Source organism: Lissotriton vulgaris, chromosome 2_2 (assembly GCF_964263255.1).
Source record: "Lissotriton vulgaris chromosome 2_2, aLisVul1.2, whole genome shotgun sequence".
Taxonomy (NCBI): domain Eukaryota; kingdom Metazoa; phylum Chordata; class Amphibia; order Caudata; family Salamandridae; genus Lissotriton; species Lissotriton vulgaris.
Window position 1 is genome coordinate 41,161,333 of NC_141688.1, and position 16,710 is coordinate 41,178,042.

Below are 16,710 nucleotides of genomic sequence, written 5' to 3' on the forward strand. Positions count from 1 at the left end.
AGGAGCGGAGGCCAAACGCACCAATGACTGAAGATGGCATCTGCCAACACCTGCTGAAAGGGGGTGCGCACTCCGAGCAAAGGTATCACTTCATCGCCACTGTTTGCAGCAAATGGACACTTTTAAAAAAAATCCAACCCTGCTCTCTAGAGATGTGGCCTAACGACCAGAGCTGCCATCTAAGTCACGTAAATACAAAACATGTTGCATTCCAAATGCTATAGGTGTCACATTCGCGAAAGTTATAACTATTGACATTGTAAATGACAAAGCTATCAATTTAGCTATTTTAAAAACCAAGAAATAAAATATTTGTAATTTACAAGACCAATAGCTCCAACTTTTCTAATGCGAGACCTATTGCATTTCCAATGCTTGTGTTAGGCACGGGGATATTACTAGATTTGCTCAGAATCACAGGATGTTCAGCGTTGTTGCCGAGACTCGAGCACGGTTCCCCAGCTTTGAGGTTTACCGCTCTTGCCGTTTGAGGTTTACCGCTCTAGCTGTAAGGCTACATTCTCTCCCCAAAGATTAAAGGGACGTTATAGTTGGTGAAATTTTCAGTGACAACGTAATGTCTTAAACTAAGGAATACACAGAAATTCATCACTTATAGTTATCTTGAATATTTATAACTGGTGTCCTAAGGCAACTATGACATGCGCCCTCACTATGCACTGCTACTTACCCCACATATTACATCACTCGTGACATGACCTATGACATCACTGACAATATCACTGCAACACTTGATGACAAAACTGTACATGGAAGGGCATCAGTTATAGTTGCCTTAGGGCAACAAGTATATATGTATATATATATATATATATATATATATATATATATATATATATATATACACACACACACACATATACACACACTATTTTCACTGAAAAAAAACAAAGGTTAAATTAATGTTATAGTTAGGAGAAATTCTCAGTACAACGTAATGTTCTATAATTATTTCAAGTAACTATAACTAGTGCCCGAAGATAACTATAACTTGCACCCCAACTATACACAGTTTTGTCATCAATGACGACCTTGTAAATGTTGCAGTGACATCAAAGATGTCAATGAGTGATGAGTGATGCAATATGTGGGGTAATTAGCAGTTCATGGCGAGGACAAGAGTTCTAGTTACCTTAAGGCACGAGTTATAGTTTCTTGAGATAACTATAACTGGAGAATTTCTGACTTTTTTTATGTTTAAAACATTACATTGTTACTCCAAATTTCACCTAATTATAACGTTGCTTTAACCTGGATTTTTTTTCAGTGATATTCAATTACAATACGTATAATTAACTCCCCGCCACGCACGGCCTTTGTGTGTGTGTGTGTGTGTATATATATATATATATATATATATATATATATATATATATATATATATACACACACACATACACACACACACACACACACAAATACTTAATGACAGGACCTCTTACACAAGCAGCCTGCCCAGAACGGTGGTAGTCTATGTAACAGTATACGCTGCAACTACAACTACTGAAAATGCATAGCTAATGTAATGGCACAACGAGCTCAACGTTCAAGATGCTGAAAAATTGAGTGAGGCGACACCGAAGGTAGAGCAGTGCAGCAGAGGTGACCTAATCCCCACCCGTCCTTCTCATGCAGTCTTCTTAGGCAGCCTTGAAAATATACTCTCTGGTAGATTGCACCAAAGATTCACGGATGACACTGCACAGTGGCTTCAAACCGCCTGTAATGTAGAACAGAATCCCCTGAGAAAGAACATTAAAATGTTTCAAACATGTTACTATAGAGAACATAGCTAAGATTCCGCAGGTTTAACCCATCAGTGTGTCTTCTAAAGCACACTTACATACTTAACACAATCAAAAGCACTTGTTCCCGTCTGCTCTATCCAGCTCAGGGACATCAATGCTCAAAAAAATCCTAAAATAGATTCCAACATTTCCCTCCCCCACTGAAGATCTTAAAGAAGGCAGAGTGACAAAGATGGCACATGCACTGCATCTGATGGATAAGGCTAGCCAATCACTGCACAGGAGCAAGAGCACAGGAGAGTATTGTTGAGCTCTTTAGGAGATGAACCACTCAGTGCGGCCTGGAGCAGCTACCGCAAAGCCACCTCACTGACCATTAAAACCGTTTACGATTAGGCAAAGTGTTCACAGATAAAAGCTTGTAAAGGTCACTGCTCACATTTGCAGTTAACATCGCTGAAAAGGATATCACCGGAGAGAAATATTAATTTGGAAACTACAAATAACATTAAAGGGATGAAAATGGCGTGTCCTGAAATAAATCCTCTTCTGATGTCACCTCATTTGCCACCTGTGGATATCCAGTGCTCTTCTGTAGAGAACAAACAGCATATGGACGCTGTGGAGATAAACGTCTTCCCCTCGACACAAACAGGAGGAAATGGCGAACTGAGGGAATAAGTAAAGTGATAGACACAGTCTTACACACTTCTGTAAAAATATGAGGAAGGGTAATTTCAAGTTTTCCGCACCAAGGAGAGTTGTGAGAAACAATGTCAAGTTGTCCGATGGCAAGTGGTGGAATTCCAGTAAATTGGCTACGTGCATTTAAGTGAAAAAAGAAGAATGGATGAAAAGGGAGGTGGTAAGTGACCAGACAGGTAATTGGTGCAGGCGAGAATCCTCAAGACTAGATGGTTGACTATGTATGCTATGAATATCTTCTTATGGATTTCAGGACAATTTGTTTCTTGCTAAGTTTGTTTGATGTTTGTTGTAGCTGATTGCTTGTGTTATTTTTTTTACACAGTTCTGTAAAAATATGAGAAGGCGAGGATACAGTGTTGTTTAAAGAGTTCCTGACGGCATAATTTCGTGCTATCTACAATATGCTTCCTCCACCAACTGTTCTAGTCCCACCTTATAATGGCTGAAAAAAAAATGTTTTTTTTAAATCAAACCTCGAGCTGCGCAGCGCTGCATCGCAGCTTCAATGGGAATTATAGCCAGCAACGTGAGAACAGGGCAAAGAACCTCGAGAACAACCAAAGCAGACAGATGATGAATGCCATTAATATTCAGGCAGTGCTGAACCAGGGGGATAGAAAAGCAATTATATATAGATGACATCCACCTTGACACATTTGAAATCTACAATTATTTCTGCACATTTTAAAAATAATTGGTGTTAACTGACAGCGCTACCCAGTCATCCCAACTGTAATGGGTCGTACATCTTGTTCCTAAGCGCAGATATGGCAGATCTCTTGGGCCTGAGATGTTGGCAACAGATGCTTCATAAGGAAATCGAAGTTATGCTGTATTACCAGTTTTTGTACCAAACCTCTGGTACCTTCTATGGTTCTACCAATACTGTGGCATGATGAATAAAGCATATCTGTCTTACTGGGGGCCATGAAGAGGCACAAGTACGTTGTAACGAGACACAGGAACAAGCACTCTTAGACTGTTTCAGCACATGACGCACATGTAGCGTTTCACAAATGATTTCACGAACACAAGAAATTACACATGGAGATTCCGATCCAAAGTTCAACACGTAGAATACTGCAATGCCTGCGTTATACCGTCAGTTTATTCTCCAACAAAACAGGCCCCGAGATAGCGTCCTTAACTGGGTTCGGTGCATGTATTCATGAAGGAATTAACTTCATTCTCGGACCAGTGCTTTAACAGAGGATATAAGTACTGCATTTCATGCAACATCACAGAAGTTCGTGTTCGTGTCAACCTACTGTTGACCGGATGACATGCAGGTATACTATCATTCAAAAGAGGGCACACATTCCAGAAGCGTTCTAGGGCCGCACCTGGGATTCTCGGAAGAAATAAAAGTCAAGCAAGACCCTCTCCGTAGTGGAGGCCTGCTATGGGTTAACATAACCGCTATTCAGTCAATGTTACAAGTAAATGTGCTTTCTGGAAAGGCTCCCTATAGCTAAGACTAAGGCTACACAGAGTCCCTTCACAACACATCTCACATCGTTTGCATTCACAAAAAACAAGGGTAACTCCTGCCTGCAATGTCCACACAACCGCTTAAGTAAGTAAAATAACGAAAGCTTGTTCATCTATTCTGCGAATATTAACGTCCGCAAACGATGGGATATCGCAAAAATATTGACATATGCATAATAGGGTTTGGAATGCCGTAACTATGTTTCCTCCACTCATGCTGAAAGGCATCAATCATAGCGCCACCAACTCATGTATTCCTCATTTACCTTTACACACCCAAATAAGTCCCAATACAAATCGGTCTGCTTTTATCGACTGAAGTTTTACCTCCACAAGCATGGCCTCTTATCTATCGATGCCTTATCAAACCTAGCTATCACCGCCTTCTATCCTTACCCCTCAAACGTTTCCTGCTTCATTTTCCAGCTAAACACCACTCAGCCTATATATAAACAATTTAAGATATCTTTACTTTAATCCATCTCAGGATTTTTGTTGTCACCTGTTTACAAGATCAAATGAATACCGAGAAAGTGAAGCCCACACAGGTTCTGATCATCCTAACTGAAGGCGCATATTTATGAACAGAAACTAGAGTGTGAAACACTACATATAAAAGAAATGAGACTGTATAAACATTCAGTATGTCCTCTTTAACAAGCAAAGACAGACTTGTTTAGGGATTTATTTGTTCACCAACAAACAACTCTTTGCTGGGCGCAAGCCCTTCTCAGAAGTTATAAAAACAAACCTTGGAAAAACCAACAGACACTGCTGGGGTATTTTTCAGACACAGAAGACAATCACATACAAAGACACGACCAACGCCAATCTTGGCTCATTCAAGGGCAAAATGATATCAACCCCCTACCCCCTCCGAATAAACGGGAAAACGAAATTGGTGTCACTAGTATATATACCAGTTATTACTCAAGGAAGCAATGTTCCCGAAAAATGAAGGGCCGACTGACCCTTTCTCTGGCCACACAGAAACAGAACTGTATTCCAGACGAAAACGCTCTTACCTTTCTCGGTAGTGTCATTAATCTGTACACCATCTTAATGACAGCTTCAAGCGCCACATCAAAATACTGTTTTGCCCAACCCAGAAGCTCGACAGAACCTTCATAAAATGTGCATTTTAGCACCACTACCCTCTCCTTACCCATACGTTGCTTTACAGCCACCCTCAAGAGTACTAATTTATCCGCTAGTCTTCATAAACCTTTTTAATGCACTACATTTTGCCTTGGCGTTCATTCTCGTTCCATTTGGCCTCAATAGGCATTATATCATTCACCAAAGACAAAACACCCTCCAATCTGTGACCAGACCTTGCTCTAACCTTAGACACTCGTACGTGAGACTTTACCTTTTCACTAACATCATCCCACCTTACCTTCCCCTCGCCTTGATATGCTACGCTGTGCCCCAGAACCAGAGAATCCTGTTTACCCCGCCGCCCAAGCTTTCACCCATCATATACATGATTCTTCACTATTCTCCGCCATTCGCTTCCTCTGGGATCCCCACTGATTCCCTTCGGGCCCCATCAAAGCCCTGGGTTAATTCCCTTTCCAGACCCTCTTACCGGTCTGGGCTTGGACGGGCCATAGGGTTAAGGTCAGCAGCAGCAAAGGCACCGCTGTAATCAGGCGGAGCATGGCTGGAGCAAGAAGGTCGCTGTGTGAGGGGCAGCGGACTCTGCGCAAAGCTGGTGATCTCAGCAGCTCCGCGTCCTTCCCCGTCTCCTTCCTACTGCAGCGGCTCCTGCTGGCAAACCTCGCGAGATTAACCTGACAGCTCGAGACTGCGGCAGCATAAACATGGAGGAAGGACGGGTAGTATAAAAGTCTCACCGGTAGGGTGGGGAGGATGAGTGCCCATTTTGGACTGGGCTATTTCTTATAGGTGAACGGAGAGGGGGCTTCATCCTAAGAATACGCAGGCCGATTTACGAAGGAAAGTTATGCGTATAACATTATATTTCTGAGGGGGGCAGCTGCATTTCGGACTTCTACCTAATACTGCTCAGAGTTTCGTGACCATGGCGACTGCCTGGAACCGCGCCCCTCGTTCTATGGCCGAAGCTATTTTGCTGCAGCTTCCTTATGTAACAACTCCAAGGTGGCTCCCGCATCTCTCTGCACAGCAGATCGTTGTCTTCTGGAGTTCGTTTCTTCTTTTATTAATTCATTGACGGTGGACCTATATGTGGCATTGTATAATATATAGCTCGCAAGTCGCGTGCAGTTATAACATATAAAATACCTGGACTGTTGCGCATCACGCATGGACCTTGGAAGTCTTTGACTATTATATTGGTTACCTGTCTGTACCACTCACTCCTTATCCTCATTCTGGAGTGTAGAACTGTAGTTTCTGAATGTTCTTAGTGACAAGCTCTCCAGTACTTACTATACCTTTAGGACCTGTTGACCGCACTCTATTCGGCTGATTTTCCCGGAATAAATACTTGAAGTAACTACTCGATATTCTGTCAGTTCGTACTACATATTAGCGACAATGACAGGATCTGTCTTACTAAGCTGCGTAGTTCACTAACCTTATAATTGGCTCAGTGTGTCGGCCGCACATGTGTTCAGAAGTGTTACCCTCTCTCTATCCCCACGCCAAGCCTGTGCAGGGCTTTTAATTTATAGACCTCCGGGCCCCATAGGCCTTTTTTCGAGGAACTGCAGGCTGTCCTCTCTGTACTTTGTAAAATCCAAACATTACATTTTATTGGGTGATTTTAATTTACACATGGATGATGGTAGTGATTTGGATGTTGTTAAGTTGTGGGACATTACAGCTCCTCTAGGGCTGTTACCGTATGTTTCTGTCCCCACACACAACAAAGGCCACATTTTAGACCAAATTTTTTCTACAGCGGCGATCTGCGCATCCCCCCCGATCCCTGTCCTATGGTCTGACCACTTTTTAATACATTTTATTATTTCTCCTGTCATCACTACCTCCCCCAGACCGTTGGAAGGCCCTAGAGGGACTGCTAGGGCTTTTCACCGGGTCTCCCCATAAATGCTGGCATCTGCACTCTCCATGCACCCTTATCACCTGTCTGGTAGTTTAGAGGAAGATCTGGATCTGCTACATAGGTGGCTAGTGGATAGATTTGAGGAGTTAGCTCCCATGTCTATTCCTAGAAAATCCTGCAACCGCGCCTCAGCACCGTGGTTCACTCCTTTTCTTGGAGAGCTGCGCCGAGAGTGTAAAAAAGCTGAAAGGGCCTGGCGCCGCATGTATGATCCCAGTGACAAAAATAAATATAGGGAACTCACGAAGCTCTATCACCGCCATATTATGGCTGGGAAAAAAGCTTATTATGACAAAAGAATTGAGGACGCGGCGAATAAGAGTAAAGAAATTTTCCGCATTGTAAAATATTTTATCTCCCCTACCTCGATATTGCCATCCCACTCCCACACCGAAGCATGGGTCCATCAACTTGTAATATTTTTCACCTCTAAAATGAAAGCTATTCAAGATACTTTTTCCCCTCTGAGTTCAGTATCTGTATCCGAGCACAGGCTCTCTCGGTTTCCATCCTTGGTAGTGGAAGGCCCCTCTCTTTCTGAGTTTCCCCCTCTGTCCCTACCTGCCTCTCTCGACCTTCTCACCCAGCTCAAGTCTGGCTCCCTGCAGGATCCCTGTCCTGCTAAATGCCTTGGAAAAGTAGCACCAGCCTTAAACTCCTTGTTTAACCCGGTGCTCAACATGTCTTTAAGCACAGGGTGGTTCCCCAGGCCTGGAAGCATGCCTTGATCCTGCCGCTTGTCAAGAAGCCCAATTTGGACCATCTAATCCATGCTAACTATAGGCCGATCTCCTTTCTCCCGGCTCTGGCAAAGGTGGTTGAGAAGCATGTTCACATCTCCCTCTCTGACTACATTGAGAGTAACGACATCCTTCACGATAGTCGGGTTTTCGCACCAACATGAGTACGGAGACCGCTCTCCTTGAAGTTACTGATGCCATCTGGGAAGTTCTGGATTTAGGTGGAAAGGTCATATTAGTTATGCTGGATTTGTCGGCGGCCTTCGACACCGTTCCCCATGACGGTCTCCTTTTAAGACTCTGGGAGATCGGATTGCGTGGAGTGGTGTTGAAGTGGTTTGAGTCATTCTTGGCTGGCCGCCGGCAAACGGTCTGGGCGCCACCTTTCTCCGCCGACATGCCGCCATTGGAGGTGGGGGTGCCTCAGGGCTCTATCTTGAGCCCCACCCTTTTTAATATCTACATGGCCCCTCTGGCGGCAGTGGCGGAGTCGTTCGGTGCCCAGATCGTATCCTGCGCTGATGACACCCAGCTCTTTTTCACCTGCACTAAGGGCTCTGACTTTGATGGTATGCGGATCAGGGACTGTCTGGGAGCGGTCTTTGACTGGTTTAAACAGCACAGTCTGAAATGTAATTCCGATAAATCGTAATTGCTTTTCTTTGGCTGCTCTCCTGATCCGAGATGGAAGGCCTGGTGGCCTCCTGACATGTACCCTCCGGCAGATGCCTCTTCCAAGGCAAAGAATCTTGGCTTCCAGATTGATGATGGCCTTTCCTTTGGGCCTCAGATTCGCGAGCTCACAGGGAAATGCTTTGGCATTTTAAAAATGCTAAGGAAATTCCTTCCGATCTTGTCCCTGGAGCACAGAAAGACCACAGTACAGACTTTGATAGGCTCCCGCCTAGATTATGCGAATGTGCTCTATCTGGGATTGCCAAAATTTCTTCTTGCGCGCCTTCAGCTAGTGCAGAACTCCGCTGCAAGGGCCATTTTCGGCCTTCATCGAAGAGCGAGTCCATCAGAGCTGCTTAAAAGGCTTCACTGGCTCCCTGTCGCGAGACGGATTACTTTTAAGGCGCTGACTCTCGCCTTTAAGGCACTTCATCTTGCAGGGGCTAGATACATCAGAAGGCGTCTTGCCTTTTATCGGCCCTCCAGAACTCTGAGATCGGCTTCTTTGGCCATGGCTTCTGTTCCTCCCATGAGACGGGCTAGAATTGGAGGCCGCTCTTTTCGATACTTGGCACCACGATGCTGGAACTCCTTGCCCGTCTCCCTTAGGAAAATCAGCAATCTACTGGTTTTCAGGAAAGAACTGAAGACATGGCTTTTTACCCAGTAATTTTTTTCTGCAGCTCTGCATTTGCCCTGGATTGTCTCGCCTTCGGGTCTTTGTCAAAGCGCCGGGACACTCCATGGAGTAGCCGTGCGCTATAAAAGAGCCAAAATAACATAACCTAACATAACATAACCTAACATAACATAAAGGGTTTACACTAGTAGGCATTCTGATGAGCTGAGAGTTGACCTTCATGGTCTAAAGGTCAACCAGCATTCATTCAGGCTGTACATTGATTTGTTTCCCTTTTAGCCTGCTGGTATTGATGCAGCACTACTCCAGAAAATATTTCTAAAACCATATCACCTTTCCCTGAAGTACCAAATTATACATCTACTCATCAGTGGGGCCCATAACACTGTGAGTTACTTACAAGACACTTTCATCCTACTTCATGGATCAGTGAAATTCAAAGGAGTGTTACTGTATCATAGTGGAGCGTCTAAATCAAAAACTAAATATTTTTACTATTTACACCTGCAGTTTAAATAAGTTTTACCATGGTTTTATTAAACAAGACATTTATTTAGACACATCACCATTATGGTCGACGAATCTGCTAGTAAAAAAATAAGGCGTAGGAAAATACAAGACCAGCTTAATTCTCCATTTATCTCATTTTTATTTCAAGCAAAATTTAGCATGTCTAACAGTTAATTCACTTCAATTATTTCAAAAGTAACTTCTTTAAAGAGGACATTTTATCTCAAACAGTTATATTCATTTTATTTCAAAGATTCAGGAAATAGACATTATTATTTAGGTTCAGGACATAGGTATTAGCAAAAGACAAATAGTTCCCAAATTGAATTTTCTCCTGACTTCCCTAACTAATAATCTCAACTAAAGATTCAGTTCTCACCCAAAGAAATAAAACATTTATTCAAGAAAGCCTTACATCTCAGGAAAATCAGCATTCCGACAGCATCTCAGGAGGAAATCGAAGGGGAGTTCGTTCTTAAGGAAAATCATGACTTTACATACCCTTTTCACTAACTTTATCTACAAAAGTAACTATCAGCATAAACTCGAGTTCTGATTGGGCAATTTGGGGGTGGATGAGCATCACCTCATCATTCTAATATTCAATTTCCGTTGTGTCAGCTGAATTTTAAAGAGTCCTTTGTTTAAGAAAATGTCCGGCCTTGTCACATTCTCAAAATGTTATATCAGACTATTTTCCCACATTATACAATAGTGACATCCACAATTGTTGGCAGTCATCTGTGTTCTCGGGGCAGGATGTCCTTGAACCTCTTTGCTCAGGCACAGTCAGCTCGCATTCATTTCTGTTCTAAGTGCCCATGTGCACTCCGTCTTTCATTCGTGGTTTGGCACAGCAGCCATTTTATAGCTCAATTCAATTCAATTCAATTCAGAGATTTATATAGCGCGCTACATACCCAGAGGGTCTCAAGGCGCTAGGAGAAGGGTGGGTAGTTACTTGTCGAAAATCCAGGTTTTAAGTTGCTTTCTGAATGCTAGGTGGTTCTGAGTGAGGCGAAGGTGAGTGGGAAGTGAGTTCCAGGATTTAGCCGCCAGGTAGGAGAAGGATCTTCCTCCCATGGTGGTTTTGTTGATGCGAGGTATTACAGCAAGGGCTTGGTGGGAGGAGCATAGCTGGCGGGAGGGGGTGTAGAAGGAAAGTCGTGTGTTGAGGCCTTCGGGTCCAAGTTCGTATAGTGCTTTGTGTGCGTGGGTTAGAAGGCGGAATGTTATTCTCTTATTGATGGGGAGCCAGTGGAGGTTTTTCAGGTGACCAGAAATGTGCTCTTTACGCGGAATGTCAAGAATGAGTCTGGCTGAGGCGTTCTGGATGCGTTGGAGTTTTTTCTGAAGTTTTGCGATGGTGCCGGCGTATAGGGTGTTTCCGTAGTCCAGACGGCTTGTAACCAGTGCGTGGGTGACCGTTTTTCTAGTTTCAGTGGGGATCCAGCGAAAAGTTTTTTTGAGCATGCGAAGAATGTTGAAGCAAGATGATGAAACTGCGTTGACTTGTCTGGTCATCGAGAGTGAGGAGTCCAGAATGACGCCCAGGTTTCGTGCGTGGTCTGTTGGGATGGGTGCTTTTCCAAGGGATTCTGGCCACCACGAGTCGTCCCAGGCGGAGGGGGAGGTACGTAAGATAAGGACTTCTGTTTTGTCGGTATTCAGTTTCAGGCGGCTGTGCTTCATCCACTCAGCTACTTCTCTCATTCCTTTATGTAGGTTGGTTTTGGTGGTGTTAGGGTCATTGGTGAGGAGAGGATCAGTTGAGTGTCGTCAGCGTAGGAGATGATGTCGAGGTTGTGTTGACGTGCGATGGCCGCGAGGGGGCTCATGTATACGTTGAAGAGGGTGGGGCTGAGTGAGGATCCTTGTGGCACTCTGCAAATGACTTCAGTGGCTTCTGATTTGAATGGTGGGAGGCGGACTCTCTGAGTTCTTCCGGCAAGGAACGAGGTAATCCACTCCAGTGCTTTTCCTTGAATTCCGATGTTTCTGAGGCGTTGTAACAGGGTGCTATGACAGACTGTGTCGAAGGCTGCGGAGAGGTCGAGGAGGATGAGGGCGACGGTGTCACCTTTGTCCAGTAGAGTTCGGATGTCGTCTGTTGCTGCGATGAATGCGGTCTCGGTGCTATGTTTGGCTCGGAAGCCGGACTGTGAGGAGTCGAGGGATTTGTTGGTTTCTAGGAAGGCGGCGAGCTGTTTGTTGACAGCTTTCTCGATGACTTTGGCCGGGAATGGAAGGAGTGATATGGGGCGGTAGTTTTTGAGTTCGGTGGGGTCAGCTGTGGGTTTTTTCAGAAGGGCGCTGAGTTCGGCGTGTTTCCAGCTGTCAGGGAAGGTGGCGGAGGTGAGGGAGCAGTTGATGACATCTCGGAGGTGGGGTGCGATGATGGAATCTGCTTTGTTGAAGATGTGGTGAGGGCATGGGTCTGTGGGGGATCCTGAGTGGATGGAGTTCATGAGGCGGATGGTATCATCCGTGGAGATTGGGTTCCAGCCATTAAGGGTGTTCAAGGGGGGTGAAGGTGAGGCAGAAGGTTGGGTGGGTTGGTCTCCGGGTTGGTTGTGGAAGCTGTTGTGGATGTCTGCGATTTTGTCGTGGAAGAACGAAGCTAGGGAGTCGCAGAGGTCTTGAGGGGGAGTGATGTCGTTGGAGTTGGCAGTGGGGTTGGTGAATTCTTTGACGATGTTGAATAATTCCTTGCTGTTATGGGCGTTGTTGTCAAGTCGGTCTTTGAAAGCGGCTTTCTTGGCAGTTCGGATCAGTTGGTGGTGTATGCGGGTGGCGTTTTTGAAGGCGTCTCTGGTGCTGAGATTTGGGTCTTTTTTCCAGGCCTTCTCAAGGGAGCGACAGAGTTTCTTGGATTTCTTAAGATCATCGTTGAACCAGGGGGCGTTTTTGTTGCCTTGTTTGATTTGGCGTTTTTTCAGGGGTGCTAGGTTGTCGGCGCTGTTGGTTAGCCATTGAGTGAGGTTGATGGCTGCTTGGTTGGCGTTCGATGAGTGCTCAGGGGGGTTTTGAAGAAGCGAATAGGAGATCTGGTCGATGGTGATTTTGTTCCAGTTTCTTCGCAGAGTAGGTTGAGGATGGTTGTGGGTTGTGGTCTTTTTGTAGATAAAGTGAACGCAGCTGTGGTCCGTCCAATGGAGAGCTGTGGTGTGACTGAAGGAGATATGTTTGCTGGAGGTGAAGATAGGGCCGAGTGTGTGACCTGCGAGGTGAGTGGGGGTAATAACAAGTTGTTTGAGACCGAGGTTGGCGAGATTGTCCAGAAGGGCGGTGGTGTTGCTGTTGTTACTTTTTTCCAGATGAAAATTGAGGTCTCCCAGTAGAATGTAGTCCTTGGAGGGGAGGGCGTGAGGGGTGATAAAGTCAGTGATGTCTTCACAGAATTGTGCTCGGGGTCCTGGTGGCCTGTAGAGGAGGGTGCCTCTGAGTGTGGTCTTGGGGTCGGTGTGGATCTGGAAGTGAAGGTGCTCGGCGCTAGCGAGGTTGACATCTGAGCTGGTTGAGATGCGGATGGAATTCTTGTGGACAATAGCGATGCCTCCTCCTGTTTGCTTGTCGCGGTCTTTTCGGATGATCTTGTAGCCTTCCGGGATGGCAATGGTGATGTCTGGGGCTGAGGAGGCGTTCATCCATGTTTCAGTTAGGAAGGCGACGTCCGGAGAGATGGTGTCTAGTAGATTCCAAAGGTCGATGGCGTGTTTGTGGACCGAGCGGGTGTTGAGCAGGATGCATTTTAGGTGGTTGGTGTCAGGTCTCTGTTTGGTGTTAGTGGATGTGGAGTTGGTCTTGGTGGCGTCAAACTTGCAGGAGTTGCACGTGAAGGGTCCATGGGTGTGTCCAGGAGCGGCTTGGGCGCAGTCGGAGAGTCGGCCGGGGTTAAGGGCTAGGAGGGTGGAGGCGGCGTATGTAATGCGGGTGGGGTGGGTGGGACGGGGGACAGGGGGTCTGGCGCTGGGCGCGGGCCAGGCGTGGACGGGTGTAGACGGGCTTACCTTTGGCGCACCTTCCGCGCAGCCGCAGCGCGTGGACGCTGCGCGTTGGGACATCAGGCATAAATGAATTCTGGAGGGGGCGAGCGTGGGAGGGTCAGCTGGGAGGCGGGGTCTAGGAGGAGACACAGGTAAAAGTAAAAACAATCTGAAATGGCCGCCCGGTGAGAAATCGAAACTGGGGCACAGCCGGAGCTTCAGTCAATGAATCTAGATACTAAGTACACAAAGAGACGCTTCACCGACAATTACATCAGCCGCTATGCACAGTTAATTACAATTAAGCAATGCGAGCAAAAACGATGTCAAGCGCTCAACCCTTATGCATATAATTAGTAAAAGCAATGCGAGCAAAAAACGATACCAAGCGCAGTCAAATGAGCTATGCGCTGTAACAGGGCGGCAGGCAGCAGGTATCAGGGCAGGCAATGCAGGCAGCGAGGAGAAGGCTTCCGTTTTGCGAGTGGAGTGCTGTGGGAGCGACCGTAACAGAGGGAATCCAGACGGTCACAGGGAAAGAGAGGACGGGGCGAGTGTAGTGTAACAGTGTGTGGGAGGGTCAGCTGGGAGGCGGGGTCTGGGAGGAGACACGGGTAAAAGTAAAAACAATCTGAAATGGCCGCCCAGTGAGAAATCGAAACTGGGGCACAGCCGGAGCTTCAGTCAATGAATCTAGATACTAAGTACACAAAGAGACGCTTCACCGACAATTACATCAGCCGCTATGCACAGTTAATTACAATTAAGCAATGCGAGCAAAAACGATGTCAAGCGCTCAACCCTTATGCATATAATTAGTAAAAGCAATGCGAGCAAAAAACGATACCAAGCGCAGTCAAATGAGCTATGCGCTGTAACAGGGCGGCAGGCAGCAGGTATCAGGGCAGGCAATGCAGGCAGCGAGGAGAAGGCTTCCGTTTTGCGAGTGGAGTGCTGTGGGAGCGACCGTAACGGAGGGAATCCAGACGGTCACAGGGAAAGAGAGGACGGGGCGAGTGTAGTGTAACAGTGTGTGGGAGGGTCAGCTGGGAGGCAGGGTCTGGGAGGAGACACGGGTAAAAGTAAAAACAATCTGAAATGGCCGCCCGGTGAGAAATCAAAACTGGGGCACAGCCGGAGCTTCAGTCAATGAATCTAGATACTCAGGGGTCGATTAGGATCGCGGACGGAAACGTGTTCCGTCCGCCGAGGAAGGTGGCAAGATACTCCGGACCTGCCCGCGGAAAAACCGCAATAGCGATTAGGATCAAATGTGATAGAAACGCCGACCGCGGCGGACGGAGCACAACAATCTCCGTCCGCGGCGGTCGAAGTACACCTGAGGCCGCGGCATGCGGACGGAACCTACAAAACACCGACCGCCGCGTACGCACATGACCAGGAGAACAACAACCTCCCCCGCGATACCTGCGTAGTGTCCGTGTCCGCAATTAGGATAACTCCACAAGTACCCCGGTAGCCACCGCGATCCACGTCCGCGGCGGTACCAATGCTAGGAGAAACCGTGCACCACAGCGGAAGTCCAACATCCCTACAGTCAAACCAATGGCATACATACCGACAGAATTCATCACCAAACACAGGAAAATGAATGACCACCCACCTGACACATCTAAACCAAACACAAGACACAATGACCCACCCCCAAGAACTGCATAAACCACACCTGCCAACACACCCACCTATCACCTGACTGCCAATCAACATTCACACAGGGCCAACACACAGACTATAAATTAACTCCCACCCACTCCAGAAATCCTCTGCATCACAGCATAGCTGCTAGCAGGAGACAACACTTGGCCAACAGCATAAAATTTAAATCATACACATAACCCACACCCAAACACACCCTGTACACAAAGACCCACCACACCATACCCAAACACCACACACCAGCACCTCCTAATTCACACAAACACACACCCCGAGCACCATGGCACCCAAGAAAAATCCGAAATTCACCGACATCGAGCTCAGGGTAATGGTCGATGAGATTATTCGTGTTGAACCCCACATCTTTGGATGCCTAGTGCAGCAGACCAGCATAGCTAGGAAGAACAGCCTGTGGGACCGGATCGTCACCAGGGTCAATGCCTCCGGGACCGTCCCGAGGACCAAGCATGAAATCCAGAGGCGGTGGCACGACCTCAAGACCCGGGTGAAGTCCATCAGAGCCAAGAACGTCCTCCGGGCCAACCACACAGGTGGTGGAACCCCCCCGAAGCCCCTACCGTACACCGAGTGGGAGGAGAAGGTGCTGACCATCCTGCACCCTGAGACCATCGATGGACTTGATGAGGGAGAAGAGGCTGGTAAGTACCAACCAAGCACCACAAACACAACAACACGGTGTGCCTCACACAACTCTGAAGACACATCTCACAGACCTCAGCCATGCATGCAGTCCACATACTCACGAACGTCTAAACCACTCCTACAGGCCCCCATGTCCATAGAGAGGGTGGTGGTGGTGGGTGGGGTGTGTGAGGGGACGGAACTACAACTCCCAACAGGCCCCCATGTCCATAGAGAGGGTGGTGGTGGTGGGTGGGGTGTGTGAGGGGTCACTAGTCCAACTCCCAACAGGCCCCCACGTCCATAGAGAGGGTGGTGGTGGTGGGTGGGGTGTGTGAGGGGACGGAACTACAACTCCCCACAGGCCCCCATGTCCATAGAGAGGGTGGTGGTGGTGGGTGGGGTGTGTGAGGGGTCACTAGTCCAACTCCCCACAGGCACCCATGTCCATAGAGAGGGTGGTGGTGGTGGGTGGGGTGTGTGAGGGGTCACTAGTCCAACTCCCAACAGGCCCCCATGTCCATAGAGAGGGTGGTGGTGGTGGGTGGGGTGTGTGAGGGGACGGAACTACAACTCCCAACAGGCCCCCATGTCCATAGAGAGGGTGGTGGTGGTGGGTGGGGTGTGTGAGGGGATGGATCTACAACTCCCCACAGGCCCCCATGTCCATAGAGAGGGTGGTGGTGGTGGGTGGGGTGTGTGAGGGGACGGAACTACAACTCCCAACAGGCCCCCATGTCCATAGAGAGGGTGGTGGTGGTGGGTGGGGTGTGTGAGGGGACGGAACTACAACTCCCCACAGGCCCCCATGTCC

At 47.2% G+C, this 16,710-nt stretch overlaps 1 protein-coding gene across 1 annotated transcript in view; it reads right to left on the minus strand.

Annotated features, from left to right (window-relative positions):
• The window catches only part of NPTN (neuroplastin), a 458,659-nt gene extending 452,906 nt beyond the window's left edge, over positions 1 to 5,753 (minus strand). Inside the window, exon 1 of the mRNA XM_086959261.1 lies at positions 5,560 to 5,753. Within this exon, the coding sequence (XP_086815387.1) occupies positions 5,560 to 5,632 (73 nt within the window). The 5' untranslated portion in view covers positions 5,633 to 5,753. The remainder of the gene's footprint in view (positions 1 to 5,559) is intronic.
• Between the last annotated feature and the right edge of the window lie 10,957 nt (positions 5,754 to 16,710).